Source organism: Myotis myotis, unplaced genomic scaffold (genome assembly GCF_014108235.1).
Source record: "Myotis myotis isolate mMyoMyo1 unplaced genomic scaffold, mMyoMyo1.p scaffold_m19_p_9, whole genome shotgun sequence".
In the NCBI taxonomy this organism is placed as follows: Eukaryota; Metazoa; Chordata; class Mammalia; order Chiroptera; family Vespertilionidae; genus Myotis; species Myotis myotis.
In genome coordinates this window covers 10,265,463-10,287,310 of record NW_023416401.1, presented here as the reverse complement: position 1 = coordinate 10,287,310, position 21,848 = coordinate 10,265,463, and the positions used below count along the sequence as shown (strand labels likewise).

The 21,848-nt window shown below is 49.9% G+C and overlaps 1 protein-coding gene across 1 annotated transcript; it reads left to right on the top strand.

The window, feature by feature from the left end:
- Nucleotides 1–158: 158 nt before the first annotated feature.
- Nucleotides 159–20,729, top strand: LIPG (lipase G, endothelial type). Its single transcript, XM_036322799.1, has 10 exons — nt 159–1,001; nt 3,925–4,106; nt 6,208–6,387; nt 7,651–7,762; nt 12,461–12,682; nt 13,129–13,371; nt 14,036–14,156; nt 15,027–15,245; nt 17,247–17,351; nt 18,722–20,729. The coding sequence occupies exons 1-10, from the start codon at nt 905–907 to the stop codon at nt 18,741–18,743; spliced, it is 1,503 nt and encodes a 500-aa protein (XP_036178692.1). The 5' UTR covers nt 159–904; the 3' UTR covers nt 18,744–20,729.
- Nucleotides 20,730–21,848: the final 1,119 nt, after the last annotated feature.

The following is a 21,848-nucleotide window of genomic DNA, read 5'->3' as shown; positions in this document are numbered from 1 at the left end:
GGTCCTGGGGAGAAGGGCACGGCTTTGGAGACTTGCGCCGGGTTTTGCAGAACTAGCTGCAGAGCCTCGGCTCTGGTCGATCCTTGTCCTCCACGCTGCCTGCACCTGCGCGGGCCTCTCTGGGTGGGAGGGTGGGAGTGAAGGAAGACAAGTACCCGAGGTTACCAGGTGGCTCTCCCCCAGCCGGCCCCCTGGCCTGCGGCGTGGAGACCATTCCGTGCGCGGAGGTAGCTGTGCACCTTGGAGAGGATAGCTCTCCTTCCCCAGGGGTCGCGTCCCCAGCAGGCGCAGGGTGTCGGGCCATGTCCCCCCTGGGGCGGCAGAGGAGAGCGAAGAATCTGGGGTCCGGGAACGGGCACTAGGAGAAAGTGGGGTGGCAGGAGGCGGCAGGTGAGGGAGAGAACGCCAGGCTGCGGGTGGGAGCGTCCACGTGGTGAGTGTGTGGCTCCTTCATTCAAACTTTGGGAGTCTCCGTTCCGGCGTCTGAGAAGGTGTGACCAATCAGAGTCCTAAGACGGGAATAAATTATGCAAATCACCATCTGGCGATGGGTCAGATGACTCCCATACTTTTTAAAAACCTACCTCGCCCGGAGTTCGCTGGGTGACAGTGGCGAGCCCGGACTTCCCCGGCGGGAGGCGCGGATGAGGGCAAATCCGGTCCTTGTTTAAGCCCCTTCACACTCCCTCCAACGCCCCGCCGCTCAGTTTAGCCAAGTTTCCACTTTCCACCTTCGCCCCCTCCAGCTGTCTAAGGCCACACCACTCGCTGCTGGAGGGAAGGTGCCCGCTAAGGGTCTTGCAGGCTCGGGCTGCTGGAAACCGCAAAGAGGTGTTTTTTTGTTGTTTTGTTGGTTTTGTCCTGTTAAAGTCCTGCTTCGCGGAAGGGTGTGTGGCGGGAAAGGATGAGGAGCCCCGTCCTTCTGCTCTGCCTCTGGAACGCCTGTTGTTGCTTTGCCGCGGGAGGCCCCGCGCCCCTTGGTCCAGAGGGGCCGCCGCAAGGTAACGTGCTCTGATTTTTTATTAGCTCCAGCTTCTTTTCCGGGCCGGGTCCCTTTGTCCTGCACACCCTCCTTCCATCCCTCCCGGTCCTGGGGAGCCCTTTTATGCCGCGCGATCCCTTTGCTCCTCCTACTTAGCCTTGCCGTTCACCTGTTTCCTGGCGCTTCTGACCGGGGCATCGCCAGCGGGACCTCCGAAAGGCTGTAGGCTGGCGGGTGCCCTTGTCCTCTGGCTCTAGCCCCGCCCCTTCCATTCGATGGATGGGTGCTGTCCAGTCAGCCCAACTGGCTGCCAGCAGCTCTTCAACCTTGTTCTCATCTTTGAACCTGGAGGTTTGCTAGCCAAGAGGCTTAGCAGGTGCTCCCTCACCTGGCGCCCCTCCTCCTTTTAATCCAACCCTGTAGGTGTTTGAAGGTGAGGCGGCTGGAGCATTTGATGAGTGACTTCTTCCCCTAGATTGCCAGCTTCCTCCTCCCAACCCTCCTTCCAACCCCCTCTCATTCTCCTCCTAGCTGCCAGCTTTTCTTCCTTCTGAGTTCTGCATGGCAGCCTCTCCCACTGGCAGAAGGAATGAGGGGAGGGTCACCCAGCGGGAGTGCCAGGGGAACCCCTAAACTGCACCCCGTTATTTCCTCTACTATTTGCTGAGGTTGGTCAAACGAGGTTGGTCCATGTCAGCTTATGTACTGGTGGGAGGGTAAATTTGAATGAATGAATGAATGAATGAATGGGGAAGCCTTGCTTTCCTTAACATGTCCCCAACTCTAGTGCTAAGTAAGAGTGTGACTAGCTCCCCGCCTGTGGAATGTTAATATTCCTTCCAACTTCCGCGTTCTGCGATTGTGAGCATTTTGGGCCATTTCATTCACCCAGAAAAGCAGTTAGTACATGTCTGCTTAGTGCCAGGCATTCTTCTAGGAGCAGGGAAAACCCCGCCCTCGTGGGGCTTACGTTTCCGTGGTGAGAAGACAGACAGGAATCTAATTAACACATTGCAGGATCAGTAGTTTTATTGCTGGCTTTGCCCAGTGGCCAGGTAAGTTTCTATTGAACGAGTACAGAAAAAATGTTTTACATGAATGATAAAGGCACGCTTTAAAATTAAATACCCATTGCATTTTGAAGTTATTTATTACATGTTCTTACAAGCTAATATCTTTTTAAAGCATGAGACTTTGTAAAACACTGTGTAATACGAAGTGGAACTAAGCAAAGCTGGCAAATCCTCGTGATCCGTCCCCAATGTGTTAAAATATGCAAACAGTGCTCAGTGTTATGGAAGGTACGGAGTGCTGGTGGGAGAAGGTGGTGCCGTTTTAACCTGTGCTCAGGCTTCCCTCTTTGAGAGTTGAGCGCAAGGAACGGAAGGAGGTGAGAGAATGAGCCATGAGGACATGTGGGTGAAGAGCAACCATGAAGTCCCAGAGGTTGACGTGACCCAGGCGAAAGCTCGAGAAGTCTGGGGGCAGAGAAGCAGCTGCAGAGGCGAGCTGTGCGGGTTTATTCACCAATCTCTTCCAGGAAGCCAGCAGACCCCTTTACCCTTTCTCCTAGAATTCCCCATCTGGTCTTTGTGTGAGTGGTTATCTGGGTGGAAATTGAGGAGGTGTCAAACTACTTATGTCCATGGCTCAGATTTCTGCCGGCTGGGTCTTTGTTCATTAATTACAAAGCTCTGCTCATGTGTATTGAGCTGCATTTTCTGGAACCCTGTCCTTTTTTACATCTGTTGCATTCTCTGCCCCCTACCCCGCCCCGCCCCATTCACCACCCCCTCTCCCCGATTCTGGTCCTTCTGTCCATGGTTCCATTTGCTTCCTGACTCTGGGATAAACGAGGCTCCTGGGATGGTCCTTTGGTATCTTTCCCCCTGATTTCTGAGTGACAAGAGAGCTTGATTTTCTAATTTCTTAGCCCGATCTCAAGGGAAGATTTCCTGGATGGCTGAAACAGTGTGGTGACGACAGCACCCAGTGTGTAAAGGCCATCAGGGCCATCGGTGACATCAGCTGTGTTCTGGGCGCAGGGTCATCTCCTTCATGGCAGTGTGTGTGAGCAGGGGAACTGGAGAGTGGTTTTTCTGCTCTTAGGAGTTTCTCCGTGGCCTCAGCCATTTCTTTAACAAGCTAAAAGCATGCCTGTCACATCCTGGCTCGGCAAAGGGCATCGAGGATGCATGAGGTTTTTGGAGGAAGTGCTAGAATCGAGTTGGGAACACTAGGAGAAGCCCATTGCATAACAGGTCGACAGCTTCTTACCTCCAATTTCAAACTCCAAAAGCTCCCACAACTAGAAAGTTTGGTAACTTGTTTGGCTGCAAGACCTGGCCTTACCTGACTTGAACTCACTTGGCAGCAACACTGAGCTGAACTGACCAGAGGCTATTTTGTAATTTTTTTTTTTTTGTCCTCAAGTATGAGTAGTCACGCCATTTCCCTGCAGAAATGTTAGTTGCTTGATGAATGGAGAATGCCCCAGACCCTGCGGGAGGTGTTATATAAGACATGGTGTATGTACCATAATGCCTTTCTAAAATCTGAACATGTCTGAATTCTGCAACTCCACTGGTCCCAAGCACTTCAGCAAAAGAATTGAGGACCCATAATCTAAAAGCAGTTCCTTGAGGGAAGGAAGGAGAACTCTTTTGATAGGGAAGAAGGAAGACAAGCAAGAGAGACCTGTTTATTTCAGTCACAGTAATTAATACCAGTGACTAAGTAAGTGCTCTGAAATATAGACGAGATGTCCCTTTTATAATATCTTGGCAACTTCTTCTGGGAGGTGAGGAGGAAACACTCAGCAGAGGTAAAAACTTAGACCAGGAGGGATTACATAATTGACCCCAGGTTGTACTAGAGCTGCACCCCGGATCTGTCATGACTCAAGCCCCCTTGATGCACCCGGCTCTGTTCTTTCTCCCCAGATGAGCTCCACGAACCCAAGGATGTGCAGATTCCTGCCAGACCCTCCGTGAGGTTTAACCTCCGCACTTCTGAGGACGCAGAGCATGAAGGATGCCACCTCCCCCTCGGCCACAACCAGCCCCTGGAAGACTGTGGCTTCAACATGACAGCCAAAACCTTCTTCATCATTCACGGATGGGCGGTGAGTCCCGGGGAGGGAGCGCTGCAGCTTGACACCGGGTTTGGTTTCTTTTGTTTTGGTCAATTAAAAAGAATACTGGTGCTTCCAGATTCCACTCTCTCCCCCCGTCTTTTCTTGTGGGCTGCTTGTATTTCAGACAGCTGTGAAGAATGTAATGGGCACTTCGCTGAGGGGGCATCTGGACTCCAGCAGGGTGGTGTTTAGTGCTGGCACACAGCGGCTTTCAGAAAGTGGCTCTCCTGAGGGCAGCCGCCCAGCCCCACCGGCTCCTCGGGAGCCCTCTAATTACGCTTAATTACATTGGTCAACCGCTGCCTCACGAGGGCCATCCCTCCCTATGAACCGAGCTGAGCTGAAGCAACCTGTCTGGCTCAGAGAGGCCATGAGGAGCCAGCTGGCCCGGTTTGCTGGCTGCCATTGGCACGGCGCCCTCCTGTTTGCATAGAGATGGTTCTTTAAAGGCATTGGGGCTCTCACTGTGCCCTAGCTGAGCAATTCACATGGAAAGGTCCATGACAAACTTCAACAAAAAAGGGTTTAACACAGCTTCAGAAGCTTTTGGCCACCGAGGGATTTATTCATTCAGAGAATGACAGTCTGTAGGAAAATGGCATTATTAAGTGAGCAGGTTTCTGCCTGGGCTACTTGGGAGGGGACATTCCTCTTCTTTTTTTTTTTTGTTTTTTAAATATATTTCTTTATTGATTTCAGAGAGGAAGGGAGAAGGAGAGAGAGATAGAAACATCAATGATGAGAAAGAATCATTGATCGGCTGCCTCCTGCACACCCCTTACTGGGGATCGAGCCTGCAACCCAGGCATGTGCCCTTGGCCGAGATCGAACCTGGGACCCTTCAGTCCCCAGGCTGACGCTCTATCCACTGAGCCAAGCCGGCTAGGGCCTTTTTTAAAAAAAAAAAAAAAATATATATTTTTATTGATTTCAGAGATAAAAGGAAAGGGAGACAGAGATAGAAACATCAATGATGAGAGAGAATCATTGATTGGCTGCCTTCTGCACGCTCCCTATTGGGGATGGAGCCCGCAATCTGTGCATGTGCCTTTGCAGAACCAAACCCGGGACCTTTCAGTCCACAGGCCGACACTCTATCCACTGAGCAAAACCAGCCAGGGCGACATTCCTCTTCTTAATGATGAGACATTCATATCCATTACCTGCTTTCGGGTCTTTAGGTCTATCACAGGCCTGGGGGGGTGGGGGGTGGGGGGGTGGGGAGTAGGTGCCTGCCTACCTAATGTGATTGAAGAGCTGTTTCAAGGCCTGTCCATCTGTCTTCATCCCAGAGCCCACGATTAGAATCATGCATTTGAATCTCTTTAAGGCCCCCTGTCAAAGTGTAAATACAAACTGCCTGCAACTTACAAATGGGTTGCATTCCAGAAAGTTCTTTTGTGAACCTTTTGGAACTTGGAATAGCGGTTTCCCATAGAAGCAAGATTGTAAATGGCGTTTGGGTTCCCAGGCCAGGCACAGAAAATCTTTTTATCTAATAATGTGCTTGCGGATAGGTTTACAACTGGACCTTGTCACCATTTACACTTTGTTTCTGTGGGAAAATGTGCTCTGAGTTCTAATTTGGGATTCCTGGGAGAGCTCTTTCCTTCTCTGGGGTCAAGAAGGATGGATTGTGGGACAGGGTCATTTGTTCATTCTGAGTTTGCCGGGGAGACACCATCTCTCTGTATCTTCAAGAGAGAAGCTAATTCTCCAAGGCAACCCATCCAAGAGCCTTTGAATGATGGAGCAGGCCACCTGCCCGACTGTGATAGGAACTTAGGCCAACTTCAGGCCCGTATTGCCACCAATGCATATCTCACTGTGGCCTTGTGGGACAGTGGGGCAGAACACTATGAAAGTTTTGATGGGAACAACTGGGAATGTAAAGAGCAATGAAGACAAACACTCAGGGAGAAATCCTGCCTGGTGGTGTGCTCTGTTCATGTACAAATGCTTGGGCCCTGAGCAGTCCATGAGAAGGTTCTGGAACCAGCTAGGGAGAGGATAGTGGAACTGAATTCTAGGTTCATTAGGATTTCCGAGACCCAGAGGAGATTTGAGAAGTTTCCTGTTTTCTCCGCAGATGACTGGCATACTTGGGGAATGGCTGTACAAACTCGTGTCAGCCCTGCGGGTGAGAGAGAGAGGAGCCAATGTCGTGGTGGTTGACTGGCTCCCCCTGGCTCACCAGCTTTACACAGATGCGGTCAATAACACGAAGACGGTGGGCCACAGCATCGCAAGGATGCTTGACTGGCTTCAGGTAACTGGAGATGGGAGGGGGTCATCTTTCCTAAGCAGCATCTTGAACTCGCTTAAGAAATACAGGTTAGACAGTGTTACAGTGAATTTCAGATGTCTGATCAAAATCTTTGGGATTGACATTGTTACTGAATTATGTAGGCTTGAAATATTTGAAAGCTGGGACTTTTAGACAGCCTTTTAATCCTATATAATAAAAGCCTAATATGCAAATTGACCAAACAGCAGAACAACTATTTGCTATGATGTGCACTGACCACCAGGGGGCAGATGCTCAATGCAGGAGGTGCCCCCAGCTCACAGGCCCCAGGCCAGCCAAGGCGGGTGCCAGTGGGGGCCCCCCGATCACCCCGCCGGTCGCCCCACAGATCAGCCCTGATCGCCAGCCAGGCCTAGGGACCCTACCAATGCACAAATTTCGTGCATTGGGCCTCTAGTTATTGATATATCTCTGATTTTCCATGTTATTTTATATCTGCTGCGCAAAAGTTTGCCTTATGGGCCATTACTTTCTGATCTCAGAAATGGATGCCCTCAGGTTGGCTGGGAACAGCCAGGAGGCAGGACTGGCTGGTAATCTTACAAATCTACTGATGTCTGCTCTTGCCTCTGAAGGCGCCTGTCCTGAGGTGGGGAGGGCGTTGCTTCCAACTACTGCCTTACTGAAAATTTTAAGTGTGGAACACAGATCTAAAGGTCTTAAAATTCTGGGTTCCCGAACAGTCCCTCCGTCTTCTGCCTGGGTTGTTTTGTCGAGCTTGGTTCCTGAGCTTTGGGGTCAAATCCCCATCTCCTCTTCCCCCACCAGCGAGTGCCCGGTCAGGGCGCAATGTCCCAACTCTGGTGTCCCAGGTGGGCTTGTGGTGAGGACTCAGCTCCTGGGGCCGAAGAGGGTAGGCAAGGAGGATGCAGCTGTGGGTGGTGGCTGACACTTAGTCTCCAGGGAGTCTGGTGTCTTTGACCTCCACACAGCCACCCTCCTCCCTTAGATGCTGCCAGAAAGAATGGAAAACATGTAGGGGAAGGGTCAGGTATACAGGTTCTAGTCACGACCTGCCCTCAGCACTTGGCATTTAAAGCGTCTCTAAGTCCTTTTGACCTCTAGCCTGGCTGGGTTCCAGCTGTGTTGCACTGTCAGCCAAGCCAGCCCCTGCCAGGTCCCGACTGCCAGGTCTCCTTGTCATGATGGAACCGTTGAAATGTTGGTGACTCTGTGGGCTCAGGACTCCACTCTCCACTCACACACTCTTGTGCCTTCCTGCAGGAGAAGGACGGCTTTTCTCTTGGGAATGTCCATTTGATTGGCTACAGCCTCGGAGCTCATGTGGCCGGGTACGCTGGCAACTTCGTGACAGGCACGGTGGGCAGGATCACGGGTAAGTGCTGCCTCCTCCACAAACAGCTGGTCTCCAGCTTCTGCAGCTCCTCTGACAAGCTGGCCTCTCTGAACCAGAGTGCCCCTCACTGAGGCAGCACGCGTGAGCCGTAGAGGTTAGCTTCGGAAGAAACCCGGACAACATCGACCCTAGAGCTTTTCAAACGTTCTAATGAGTCATGGAACCCATTTTTCTTCCAATTGGACTTGTACAGCACCCCAACATAGGAAACACAGAAGGGATGCTCTAGCTGAGGCTGGGTGTGTGGTGGGTAGTGTTAGTTTTGCTGTTTGGGCCTTCCCCTCCCCCAGAGGCATCACCGGGTCCCAAAGCCCCAGTTTGAAAATCCACTGGTCTGACTCAGCACGTGAGAAAAACCCAGGGGCAAACAGCTGATAACTAAAGGGCAGAAGTGGGGTGGAGCCCTGGCCTCCAAGCTTCTGGGGCTCACTGCCATCCCTGCTTGTGGTACTCTAGGACCTCCAGGGAAAGAGTGAGGGGTGGATTCTAGTTTGGATTCTGCCTCCGATTTCTAGTTCATCTACCAACAGCCTCTTGCCAGTGTTTTTGGCTGGCATATTCATTAGTGATAGTGACCTGTTTAGAACGGATGATTAACACTTTGTCTTTAAAGACACCTTGCTGATATCGGCACCCAGGTTGTCAATAGAAAATTGAGCGTTCCGTTTTAGTGAGATTTTGATGTGGGCCTTTGGGTTAAATCCTCTAATGACTCTGAAACGTGGGAAAGAGTCTCTTTACCATGTTGGGGCCCCTCTAATACAGACACGGGGCTTGCGCTAGGCTAAAATGAATGGCAGATTTGTTGCCCTGAACTTTCAACCTCCTTCCAACATTCTTTCATTTGTCTTCACTTCCAGCTTTCCCCTCACCCCTACCATAGAAGGAAAGAGTGGATCAATTTCATTTTGAAACAGGACTCAGGTGGAAGGGTGTTCTTAGCTAAAGAAAGATTTAGTAAAGGTAGAGTTTCAGGTTTCAGCAATAAGCTGCTGGGGTAGATTTTTTAAAAAAAAATGTATTTGTGAGGTTTTAGTGGACCTCTTTATATCATTGTCTGGGCTTAAGTCGAATGTCCTGGCATGCGTGCACATGCACACACACACTCACACTCCTTTAGATCCAATGATCTGGTTCAGCATGCTTTGAGAACTTTACTTTTTATTGCCACGGCCACGGGGCCTGAGCCCTCTAGGTGGGCAGTGATTGTGTGGCCACACATGACTGCTCATTAACCACTGAGTGCAAAGCTGTTTGACCCTGAGCCCGGCTGGGTCCTATCGCCTGAGCACCTCCTTTCCGTCTCCGAGCAACGTGTGATGTCCAGAGCAGGGCCAGCTGTTCTGGGGGCGGCCAGCACACACCAGGCCCCCACCTCAGAGTCCTTGGCAACAAGGACGAGCTGCAGAGCCTCCCTTTCCTGATTTCTAAATCCGAAAGGAGAGGGGCTGTGAGGAGCGTCCCGTTTTTTCCCCTGTCTGGGTGGCAGCTGCTGAGATGTGGGCCTCGGGCAGAATGCTAATCAGTCCTCTGCGCTGTCGGCCTGGGGCACGGGGGCCGCATGTCCTGAGCTCAGCCCCTTCTCCCCGGCCTTTCTCTGTGGAACGGGGGCCTTGGGTGAACACAACAGGAAGGAGTGGCCTCGGTCCAGTTGCCAAGCAGCCCCTGGGAGGGTATTTGGCTGACCTGACATACACCGTGGTGCATGCCTGATGGGGGAGGCTGTGCATTCTCCTCTCCCCTCAGACTTCTTTCTCATGGGCCTGGGAAGCAGGTGGCCCCGATGGGTGAGAGGACCAGAGACTGTAGCGGGAGTGGGGTCCTGAGGCTGCTGCTGCTGCCGTGCAGAGGCCTGGGCCTGCAGGGGGGAGACGGGAATCCCAGTCTTGCTTGGATCAGAGAGCTGTGCATTAGGCTTCCGAGGGAAATCTGTGATATAATAGATCATATATTTCTAACTGGACACTTGTCTACTTAGTTATACATAAATAAGCAAATAGATTCATTCATTCATTCATTCATTCATTCAAGAAATATGAATTAAGTGACCACTCTGTAGGCTCTGGGCTAGATGCTACCTAATGTCAAGCACCTACTGGGTGGCAGGTGCTTCGTGCCATACGTAAGTCACGTAGCACCAGGCCAAGGGGGTCCTTTGGCTGCATTTTGCAGATAGGGAAACGATGGCTCGGTGCTTAAACAATGGGTCCGATATCTTACACGCCCGTGAGTGTGTGCATGCCCGTGAGTGTGTGTGGACAGAGCACTTTCGGAGGAGTCAGGCTGAGTGGAAGGAGGGGTGGTTCTCCATCTGCTCTCTCTTTTCGGAGGGGATAAGTTCTCCGTCCCATTCCGAGTTTAAAGAGTAAACTGTGCAACTTTCCCCAGAGGGTGAGCCCTGGCCCCGTGCAGGCCGAGCAGTCTGGGTAGGGAAGGCCCCGCCTGGCCGCCAGCAGGCCTGTCGAGAAGCCCTCAGCCTCCTGCATTCCTCCCGCGCAGCTCGGTTCCCATGGCACTGACCGTCTGGTGGAGACTTTTGTTCACACCAAGCAAAGAGCCCCTCTCTTGTATTGGTGGCAAAGCAGAATGTGCCTTTTTCCCTTTTCTTTCTTCCCTCCAGGAGACATGGCAGCAGGCAGGGGAGAGGCTGCTAGTGTCAGAACTGTGGTTCTTGCGGCCTCTGAAGCAAGGCACCGTGGGCTGTTTTGGGAGGACGCTGCTCTTGTGCCATCTTTCTTTTGGGTCCTGGGCTGGGGTGAGCCCACGAGCAGCCTGGCCTCCCCAAGCTGCCTCTGCCTTTCGTGTGTTTCTCTGAACCTCTGCAAACTATTTAGTCTCCACCTCCACCCGTTCTCATGAGTAATGAGTTCCACAGGTTTACTGTCCACTCTGGACAATAGCTTTGCCTTCTGCTTCTCCTAAAGCTCCTCTCTCAAGCCCACAATGTGCTCCTGGTTCTGCGGCACCGGGGCCTAGGGAGCACAAGTCTTTTTTTAATCCTCACCTGAGGATATTTTTCCATTGATTTTTAGAGAGCGTGGAAGAGAGAGGGAAAGACAGAGAGAAATATTGATATGAGAGAAACACATCGATGGGTTGCCTCCTGATCAGGGCCCAGGCTGGGGAGGATACATGCCCTTGACCGGAATCAAACCCAGGACCCTTCGGTCCGCAGGCTGATGCTCTATCCACTGAGCCAAACCGGCTAGGGCTGGAACAGTTCTTGACAGTAGGTAGCATCACTTCCTTTTTATGACTGCTTTTGGGCATGTCTCCTCCCTGCCTTGCTTTCTCAATCAGGGTTTCTTAACCTCCGCTCCATTTGTTGGGGAGCTGCCCTGAGCATTATTGGATGTGTATCAGCTCCCCTGGCCTCTAACCACTAGATGCTTAGTAGCTTCTCTCCCCCCCGTCCCCCCCCCAATTTTGACAACCCAAAATGTCTCCAGACACTGCCAGATGTCCCCTTGGAAGCAAAATCCCTCCCAGTGGAGAACCACTGTTCTAGACTAAACAGACCCCCCTCCTTGGCTGTAAATACTCTTTTCTTCCCTTTTTCTCTCTGTGTCTGAAGAGCCTTCTGGGTTGGGATGAATTTGGCACCCATAATTACTTGGGTTTCATAATAGTAGCTAGTATTTACACTGACAAGCCCTTAATCTTATATTATCTCACACGAACTGTATAAATTAAGACATTCAGGTTCCATTTCATAGATGGTACTGAAGCGCGGCGAAGTTTTTCAGAACCTGGCCCACAGACTAGCTACTTTTAGGATCACCTGGAGAATAAATATATATATTTGGGCCCCACACCAGACCTACCAGTTAGAATCTCTAGGGGGTAAGGAACCTGCATTTTATAGTTTGCAAATTCCTTTTTTGAATGGTTTTGCATTCCTGTGGGTTCCAACATTCAAAGATGGTGAAAGTCTCTCGTATGGTTGCCACGCCTGCCCAGTTCCCTTCCCGGCCCTCTCCCCCAGCCCACACATACACACCGTAACCAGTGGCTGGTCTGCCCGTCCAGAGTGTTTTGTAGCTGCAGAGTGGACTCTGAATTTGTAACGAGCTCCCCAGCGATATCTGGGATCTTCAAATGCGAGAGCCAGCGCTCTCCCCGTGCTGCTCGCCTGTCCAATCCAGAGCGTTTGCAGGCACGGTGTTTTCTCTTAGCAGCTGCCAAGCAGAAGGGCTCTGGAGGCGTGGGGTGTAGGTTCTCAGTGTATCTGGTGTCCCCACTCAGCCTCGCTATTCCACCCCTGGGCCTGGGTCATCACTAAAGGAAGAGGACCAATTAAGTCGAAATATAAATAGCTCAGTTTGGGGAGACTGAGTCTTCCCTCCAGAAATGGAGGTAGCTCAGTTATTTTGTAGAAAGCCTGCTCCTCTGAGGCTCTCAGTGGCGGAATAAGTGGGATGAACGGTTTAGTTTCAGCCAGCCCGAGTTCTTTCTAGAACTGCTCCACTTCTGACAGCCCTGGTATGTGCCAGGGTGAAGCTGTGGGCAGTCTACTGAGTCAGCTGAGGTGTCAGGGCAGGCGAAGGGGGCAGAAGAAAGCCAAGTTCCTGGGCTGCAGGCAGGTTGGCTGGGTTCTGAGGACAGTTTCATTCTGCATCCTCGGGCTCGACTGGGCGCATCTGACACAGTCCGTCTCGGCTCCCCCTTCTGCTGTAGGTCTGGATCCTGCCGGGCCCATGTTCGAAGGGGTGGACATCCACAGCAGGCTGTCCCCTGACGACGCAGACTTTGTGGATGTCCTCCACACCTACACGCGTTCCTTCGGCTTGAGCATCGGGATTCAGATGCCCGTGGGCCACATCGACATCTACCCCAACGGTGGTGACTTCCAGCCGGGTTGTGGACTCAACGATGTCTTGGGGTCAATTGCATATGGAAGTGAGTTCCTTATTTTCTGCTTCATGGGGAAGTTTGACTCAGTTACCTCACCCTCTCCTATATCAGCCATGGCTGCTAGAGATCCCAACCACATTTATTTCATTATTCCCACTTCCCCCCACAACGGCCCTCCAACTGTCTGCCACTCCTCATCCTACAAGCCTGTGAACAGCCTCCCGTGGCCTGTGTTCTGCCTTCTCATGCTTTGAGAAGGTCCAGTTATTATTGATTAATTTCTTTTTATAACAATAGGAATACATGTTTGTTGAATATTTTGCACAGGACTTACTGAGTACCAATTTTGCACAGTACTTACTGACTGATTACCAATTTTGCACAGTACTTACTGAGTACCAATTTTGCATAGTACTTACTGACTGAGCGGGCGGATCATTGAGAAGCGGCTCATCAATCATGGATGCTCTCTGTCTCTCCCTCCCCATCAGCCATCGCAGAGGGCGTGAAATGTGAGCACCAGCGGGCCATATACCTCTTTGTTGACTCCCTGATGAATGAGGACAAGGCAAGCTTTGCGTTCCAGTGCACGGACTCGCACCGCTTCAAAAAGGGGATCTGTCTCAGCTGCCGGAAGAACCGTTGTAATAGCATTGGTTACAACGCCAAGAGAACGAGGCACAAGAGGAACAGCAAGATGTACCTAAAAACCCGCGCGGGCATGCCTTTCCGAGGTAACCTGTCCCCGCGCGCCCTGAGGACTGTCTACCCTCCTTCTAAACACCTTGTGAAACAGGTCACATCCCTGCCGGGGAGACGTGGCCGGCACAGTTAGAGCAAACCATTGCAAATCGGATTGCGTTGTGCTTGCCGTAGGAAAGCTAATCTAAAAACCAATGGTGGGGACTCCTTTTGTGATGTGAATCATCACTCCGTGATCAGGGTGTTAATATCTTAAATCTCTCCTTCATTTAACTTTTCAAAGCTGCTCATATTTGATTATCACAAGAAATCTGAGGTAGGACCAATAGGGATCAAAAGGATATCTTGCCATTTTATAACATGTTATAAAACCATTAAGTTTTGTGGGAATCATGAGCGTTACTTACATATGAGGAAATTGAGACTCAAAGAGCCTTGGTCTTTAATTCAAGGCTATACAATAGAAAAGTAGCTGGGCCAGAATCCCCAAAGGTCTCCTGCACCCCCAGTTTAGAGCTCCTTCTTCTATCCCTCTTACGCCACTGGACAGAATGAGACCAGAGAGAAGCTGGAGGCTGGGCTGGATCCACAGGATGACAGTCCCTAAAAACCCAGTGACAGAAGACTCAGTTTGGGACAGGTTGCCCTGGGATGACAATCAAGGCCCACACTGTCTTTGTTCTGCTGTCTCTGCAGTTTATCATTACCAGATGAAGATCCATTTCTTCAGCTACAAGAACATGACAGAAATCGAGCCCATCTTTTATGTCACCCTTTATGGCACCAGTGCAGACTCGCAGATGCTGCCATTGGAAGTGTAAGTCCCAAGTTCCCTCCGCTGGGGTGAGGACAAGTTGGTATGAGAATGAGAGAGCGTGGGAGTGTGTGAACCGCGCAGAGGGGTGTGGTCTGAGGGCTGGGGGATTCCAGCGGCCTCTGCAGTCCTCTGTCTCTCCGTCTGCTCTCCACCACCAGGCCCTTGACACACAACGTTTCTGGGAGGGAAGCTCCCAGGATACATCAGCAGCGTGAGAAGCTGCTGTGTCAGCTGGGCAGAAAGTGCTGTTTCATTTCAGACAACACCTGACATTAGGAAATTTGGACCATTTCTAATCATCTGTGGGAGGGGCACATAGCAATCTGGATATATTTGTTGAGCACTCCTTACGTACAAGGCGTCATCAAAGTAGTGGCTATCAGGGCTCAGGGTCTAGTTGGGAGACCAGGTTTGTATGTACACAGTCACACCCACAAATGGGGTGAGGCAGGTTCCCCAAATGTCTAATCGGAGGGATGGGCTGGAGGGGGCTAGGAGTTTCCCAGGAGACAGATGCCTGTGGGCAGAGAGGAAGAGGATACTGTTGAGAGGGGATGTGACTTCTCTCTGCTTTCTCATTTCTGTTCTTTCTTGGACCTGTGCCCCCAGGAGGTAGTATAAATAGGGAGGTAGGTACTCAGGAATTTTTGATAAAAGTCTGGGGTGCAGTAGGCAACATAATCTTTCTGTCAGCGTGGAGACAGTGGGCTTCCACCTTGGTGATGCCAGTGCGGGTGGAGGACCTGGGGGAGAGCCCTCTCCTTGTTTCTCTCCTGTCCATGGGGGGCAGGTGCTGCCAGGGCATCACCCCACAGGTGTGGCGGTTTTCCAAGTGGCTGGGGAGTGAGACGCTTCTCTCACCCCTTGCAGAGTGGAGCGGATCGGGCTGAATGCCACCAACACCTTCCTGGTGTACACAGAGGAGGACTTGGGAGACCTCTTGAAGATCAGACTCACCTGGAAACGGGCGCCTCAGTCCTGGTACAGCCTGTGGACCGAGTTTCGCAGATACCTGTCTCAATCCCGGAAGCCTGAGCAGGAAGTGAATATCAGGCGCATCCGGGTCAAGTCTGGGGAAACCCAGCGCAAGTAAGTGCCTCATGACGCTTTTCGACCCCATGTCAGTGGTGAGCACAAGGCGTGTGCCTGGGCCGTGTCCTTTCCTTTGCTAAGCAAGCACCTCCAGTCCTTTCATATCCGGAACACGGGGGCAAAACCTCAAACACCTTTGCAAGGGAAAGCGAAGTCCAGATCAAGACATCTGTCAACATTTGGGCCCTGATCACAGGCCCTTGGCTAAGGGGCTGCACAAGTGGGGGCTGCAATCCAGCCCTCGCTCTATTTGCCAAGCCCTGTGTTGGCCCAGAGGAAGCAGGGCTGCCCCCGGACAGGGCTTTTCAGGAGTGCTGCTTGCTAACTGTGTGCTCTGAGGTCCGTGCAACCACAAGTCTTTGCTTGCTCCTGGGTGGAACAAGCCAGAGTACCCAGTTCAGGAAGCCCCCAGGATGAGGTCTCTGGCGGTATCTGGTTTCCCGAGCATCCTGTTTTCAGAGCATCAGACCTCTCCTTCCGAGGCTGTGAGTCAAGGACATGGGCAGGGTCCTGGTGTCAAGTAGAAGAGTACCCCGTATGTTACGCCTGCTGGCAGCTTCCATGCGCCTGTTAGCCCAAGACTAGCATGAAAAATCCAGACCTTTATCTGTCACTGCCTTCATCTCTGAGCCTTGGCCCTCTGAGAAGCTTCCTTCTAAGTAGAAGCCAGGGAAGTCCGGACCTTTGTCAAGAGAGTGTTGGGGGCGACCTTGATCAAATCCTTCGGCAGGCCTCTAGGAGGTCATGGTCAGCCTTACGCTGGTTGGAAACAGCCTCTGCCCCCTTTGTACCTCATTTGGCATTTGCTCCATCACAGTCTTCAGATGCCCTGTGTGTACTCATTGCCGCTGGCACAGGTTGGCCGTGAGAGGAGCGGAGGTGCACCTGTGTGAGGGCTTCTTTGGGGTATGAATACTAAAAAGCGGAATTTCAAAGTTATAGTACACGTCTTCTTCACTCGACTAGATGTTATTAATTTCCCGTCCCAAGTGGTTGGACCAGTTTTCAATCTTAGCCACAGAATAAGAGCTCTCCTTTCCCCTCCTCCTCACCTGTATTTGGTGGGACATTCTTGCTACCCTGTTGGGTATGAATTGGTCCCCTACTCTTGTTTTAAGTTTTTTCTGTTTGTGATAAGGCGAGTCACCTTCTGATAGGTTCATGTGCTGTAGGGGCTTCCTGGTAAAGGTTCTTAAAGCTGTTCTGATTATGGCTTTTGTCCTGCAGGTGAGCATCAGGGTCACGTGTCCCTCCCATCTGTTGGTCATGGGGTCAAGCTAATCACATGCTTCTGAGGTGGGGGTGGGGGTGGGCCACGTGATTTGGCTGTCAGTTATAGTTGAAATGGTTATTCGACCCTGGATTCTACCTGTGATCCTGCTGTCCACTTCCCGAATCTTTGTTTTAACTCACAGCTGAGCCCAGCCATGCTCCTTGGTGGATATTTAAGAGGTCTGTACTGGAGGCACCTCGCGTTCCTTTATTCGAGGAGATTACAGTCCACCATAGATATAGGAATCCACACGCCATTCAAGGCAGTGCATCATGTGTTAAATAAGAGGGAACATTCGTTATTGACACCAGGCCATACGAAGTAATGACAATAACAAAAGCAGCATTTCCTATTAAATTGCTTTCCTATTAAATTGAGAGACATGCTTTCCTATTAAACTGAGAGAGCAAGGTCTCAGGCAGTCAGGGAGGCTTCTGAGAGGCAGCAGTCTTTGGAACAGACGAGAGAAGAATGTGGAAGAGGTGTGGCTAAAGGCTGCATGAGTAGAATCATGAGGCACCTCAGAGCGAGACCCGTTCTGGCCTGCCTGTAGTCGCGGTAGGGTGTTCCGAAGGCCCTTGAGTCAGGGTGCGGCATGAGGAAGACTTCTCTTTCCTCTTCGCCCCGTCCACCTTGGATCCAGAAAGCACCATCTGGCTAATGCACAGCCACGTGCCTTCCCCTGAGGAGTGTTGGTGACCTTGGTGGTTTCTTTTTCCTCCTAGATATGCTTTTTGTGCGGAAGACCCTGAGAACACCAGCATATCCCCTGGCCAAGAGCTCTGGTTCCACAAGTGTCTGGACAGCCGAAGAATAAAAAGTGGAACCAGGTAACCGGGACTTTCTCCTATGTTCACGCAGCACATGCTGACTGCTCGCCCAGCACGCGTGGACATGGGGCACCAGGTTGGAGTATGGAGTTGGGGAAGAAGTAAAGGAGAACCACACAGTATAATTCCCTTTTAGGTTGTTGGGGACCCAGGTTGGTGTGAGTGGATATTAGTGGGCAATTCTCCCCTTTTTGAGAAGCAGGAATGCTCGTCTGTGTCGCTGAATCAGACAAAAGCGTCGCCTTGCATCAGTGTCCCATTGCCCCGTGCTGGAGTCCCTTTATTTCAGAACTGAAGAAAGTTGATATCTCAAGGTGTGAGGCGGTGGGCACATCCAAAAGGGGAATTTGTCACATGTCCTCTGAGTCTAAACTCTTGCTGAAGAAAAGGGAGACCAGCCCTACCACCAACCTCTACCTCTTGCCCCAACCAAGGTCCTAGATCAGTGATGGCGAACCTTTTGAGCTCGGCGTGTCAGCATTTTGAAAAACCCTAACTTAACTCTGGTGCCGTGTCACATATAGAAATTTTTTGATCTTTGCAACCATAGTAAAACAAAGATTTATATATATATATATAAATATATTTTATTGATTTTTTACAGAGAGGAGGGGAGAGGGATAGAGAGTTAGAAACATCGACTCAGCTGCCTCCTGCACACCTCCCACTGGGGATGTGCCTGCAACCAACGTACATGCCCTTGACCGGGATCGAACCTGGGACCCTTCAGTCCGCAGGCTGATGCTCTATCCGCTGAGCCAAACCAGTTAGGGCAGGTTTATATTTTTGATATTTATTTTATATATTTAAATGCCATTTAAAAAAGAAAAATCAACCAAAAAAATAAGTTCGCATGTCACCTCTGACACGCGTGTCATAGGTTCGCCATCACTGTCCTAGATAATAGTTTTACTGCCATATGCTGAGCACATACATGTGCCCACCTCGCGTTCAGTGCCTTCATTAATTTTTAGCATCAACCCCAGGACATTGGTGTTGTTAACCCTATGCTCAGTGGGGAATCGAGGCTCAGGGAGTTCAGGGTAAACTCTTTCCAGGTCCCCCAGCTGGTGACAGTGGAGCAAGGATTGAGGCAGATTGGTTTACTCAAGCCAAGGCCTTTTCTTGCTCAGATAAACCACCTCACTTTGATCTGGCTGTCAATGGTCAAGCAGCTGCACCCGCGCCGGGTCCCCTGTGATGAACTGTCTGCCATCCTGAGGGCCGGGCTGCAGGCCAGCTGCTCTGTCTCCTGTTACGGAGCATCAGTGTGACCACAGCTCAGTGATCACAGGACTGTGGGATTCTGAAACTGCCCATCTAATTTAACGACTCAGTCTAGGCTCACACTCGCACCTGCTTCCTTTCAGGCAAACTGTGGAGCTTCCCTGAGGGTGCCAGCAAGGCCCCCCCCTCCCCCCCCCGGCCCCGCTTACCAAGCACAAGGAGGAAAGTTACTGCTGAGGACCCACCTGATGGAAGGACCACTCTTGGCCTTGACGCTGGAGCACAGGGAAGAGCCTGCTTGGCCCAGGACCTTGCCTCCCATGACAACTGGGACTTCTCACCAGAGGGGACTGTGCACTGCTCTTCCTGCTGCTGCCCTAGAATAGCTCTAAGGCCAGACCTGTGTGCAAACAGCCAAATGCCTGGGCCTCTTGTGCACACCGGGCTGGCTGCTAGGTGACTGGGTGGGCCTGGGCTTTGCCTGGCGAGGACCACTGGCTCTGAAGTGGGCCTATGTGGAAGGCTGTCAGGGTGTGGCCCGACTTGCGTCGTAGTGACAGGCCTTCCCGCTGGGAGCTGACCTGTCAGGACGGCAGACCTGTGTCCTTGTTCACCCAGAGATGGTCGATCTGGGGTGATGCTGAGGCCCTTGATATTGGGGTTCAACGAGCTGCATCAATCAATGTCGGTTACTTCTTTGACATTCTGTCCTGTTCCTTAACTCACTCTCTAAAGCACACATTATTGGCTTTCTTATTTTTTTATTGCTCATTTTTTTTATTGGATAAATGTTTATTAAGCACTTAACCTTAATGGGATTGGGATTTGTAGACTCACTTAAAGTTTAAATGGTCCACGAATATACATATGATGAAGGCACAAGGGGCATTGGGGAGGATGGAAGAATGGGGACCCTGGGGTTTTCAGTAGTTTCTACCTATTTCTTCTTAGTTAGCATGTGCATTCCCCCTAAGAGTGATATGTTTGATCACCAGCAGAGTAGCAAGCAGGGCGTCATATGTGCTGGGGATCGGAATGGTGGCCAACTACCAGATATGATTGCTTTGGAGCAAAATCTCTTTTGTTGAGGAAGGTAGAAGGCATTACATATGTTATACATATCTGTTTATCCAGAACCATCGCCTGTCAAACAGCTGGTGCTAAGATTTCACATGCTGTTTTTCTTCCTTAGAAATACCTTGCTCTAACACCAGCCCCTTTTCTGTTGAACTTCTTGGAAAAGCCTCTAATTCTTTATTTGAATTACTATACATGATATCCAAGGAACCCATTTTTACTTTCCAAAAGATTTTCCTGTGGGTCACCTAATTAGAGATTAACAACAGGAGGTGAACAGGGAAGCCATTATTAACTCTGTATAAAATGTGGCTCTGAGGTTCAGCCACGTGTCTAGAATTATATACCACGTTGGTGACGGGGCCAGGTAAGGACCCAGATTTCTAAGAGGCAAAGTCCATGGTATGTTGATCTCTGCAACTTCATTAAGACGTTTATAGCCATTTCTCTCCAATCTGCCCCAGGTGTGACAAACAAGGAATATTTCTCAGAGCCATTCATAAAACCCAAGCCCTTTTATTAACCTGTAACCAGGAAAACAACTGTGCCAAGGGGTGGGGCTTTTTATGGATGAGATTTATTTGGAAGGAGATATGATACCAGGTGGGGGAGGAAAGAGTGATTTTTTTTGTACTGAGGTTTTTAAAGGGCCCTGTTTTAACCTGTCTTGTGCCAAAGTTGTATCTTTGTTCAATGCCAAACTTCAAAGACATTACTCAGTCAAGCCTTAAGTCAAGGTGCCTCCATCCAACTGTGTGCCTCTTCTGTAGTTTCTGTCATTGCTTCCCAGCCAAAGTGGAGCTTGTGTTACTGACCGTGCCTCCTGGCTACCTCTGACCTGTTTTTAATGATGGAACCTTAAGAATCAAATCCTCGGTGGGTCCTATATTTATACATTTTGCTTGAAGACTTATTTGTATATGCTGCTGCTTTTTTAAATGCTATGCAGAACATTATTTATTTTTCAAGTGTATGTAATGTATAAAAACAAATATATGGTTAGTTTTTACATTAAGATTAACCAATTTCAAGACTAAGATTTTTAATAGTAAAGTAATAAAAATCTACAAAATTCTTAGTGGTGTGGCAACTCAGTTCTTAAAAGTCGAGAGACCTATGGATGCTTAAGCCTAGGGTTTGACAAACAGTTACTTTAATATAAGATACAGTCTCCATTTGGTACTAATTATTGGTAGGAAGTGGACAACAATTCCTTTCACCAAGAACAAGGAGAAGATATATTTGGAATAATAATTTAATAGAAATTATTCAATTATTACTAAATTATTAAATTCAGTAGAAATGCCTGAAGGTGGATGCTAGGAAGAAGATGGACATTGGGAAACATTAGTGAGGATATAGGTTTGATTGCATGGGACCTAGATTATAGGGCAGCCGTGGAATAACTACGGCCCGCGGGCCGGATCCAGCCTGTTTGAAATGAATAAAACTAAAAAAAAAAAAAGACCGTACCCTTTTATGTAATGATGTTTACTTTGAATTTATATTAGTTCACACAAACACTCCATCCATGCTTTTGTTCCGGCCCTCCGGTCCAGTTTAAGAACCCATTGTGGCCCTTGAGTCAAAAAGTTTGCCCACCCCTGTTATAGGGGCTTAGACCAGATAGAAGTTGATCTTTCTATCATTTTTAACTCTAAGCTGGTATTGAAGTTCTGTTCCATTAAGCCAAGAGGGAACTAGGCTGCCTTTTATAACTGGGTTTATCTACAAATTGGGGATAGTCTCTCAAAAAAAAAAAAAAAGATTAATAAGTAAATAAAAGAAATAAGAGTAAAACAAATATAAACCAGGGTTCAGGTCATATTTTGTCCTAAATATCTGTGGTTAGCAATACCGCTTAACCTTGACTTTATATCATACCAGTGCATGTATGTGTTGTGGTGCAAAAGGGCTGCTGGAAATGTCTGGAAGCTGGGACAGGTCTAAGCAAGGAAGGACCTAAGTGTAGATGTCAACTGGGGCAGCAAGGAGCAGAGTTATCTGGACCAGAGCTATCATCTCAGCGGAAGGAAGCCACACTCTACCTCTTTTATTCTTTCACAGGAAGTGGGTGGTCATGATCAGATGCCACATACGAGCTTTGAAAGTGTTGAGGCCAGAAACAGAGGCCGGGATTATCTCACTGGTGTGGAGAAGCTAAGAGTACACTTTAGAATGAAAGAAATTTTG

Bases quoted from the DNA above. Each gene is read 5' to 3' on its own strand.
- LIPG (XM_036322799.1), top strand. From the start codon at position 905: ATGAGGAGCCCCGTCCTTCTGCTCTGCCTCTGGAACGCCTGTTGTTGC. The intron at 14,157-15,026 runs GTAAGTCCCAAG...CACCCCTTGCAG, and splicing joins CAGATGCTGCCATTGGAAGT to AGTGGAGCGGATCGGGCTGA. The intron at 17,352-18,721 runs GTAACCGGGACT...GCTTCCTTTCAG, and splicing joins AGAATAAAAAGTGGAACCAG to GCAAACTGTGGAGCTTCCCT.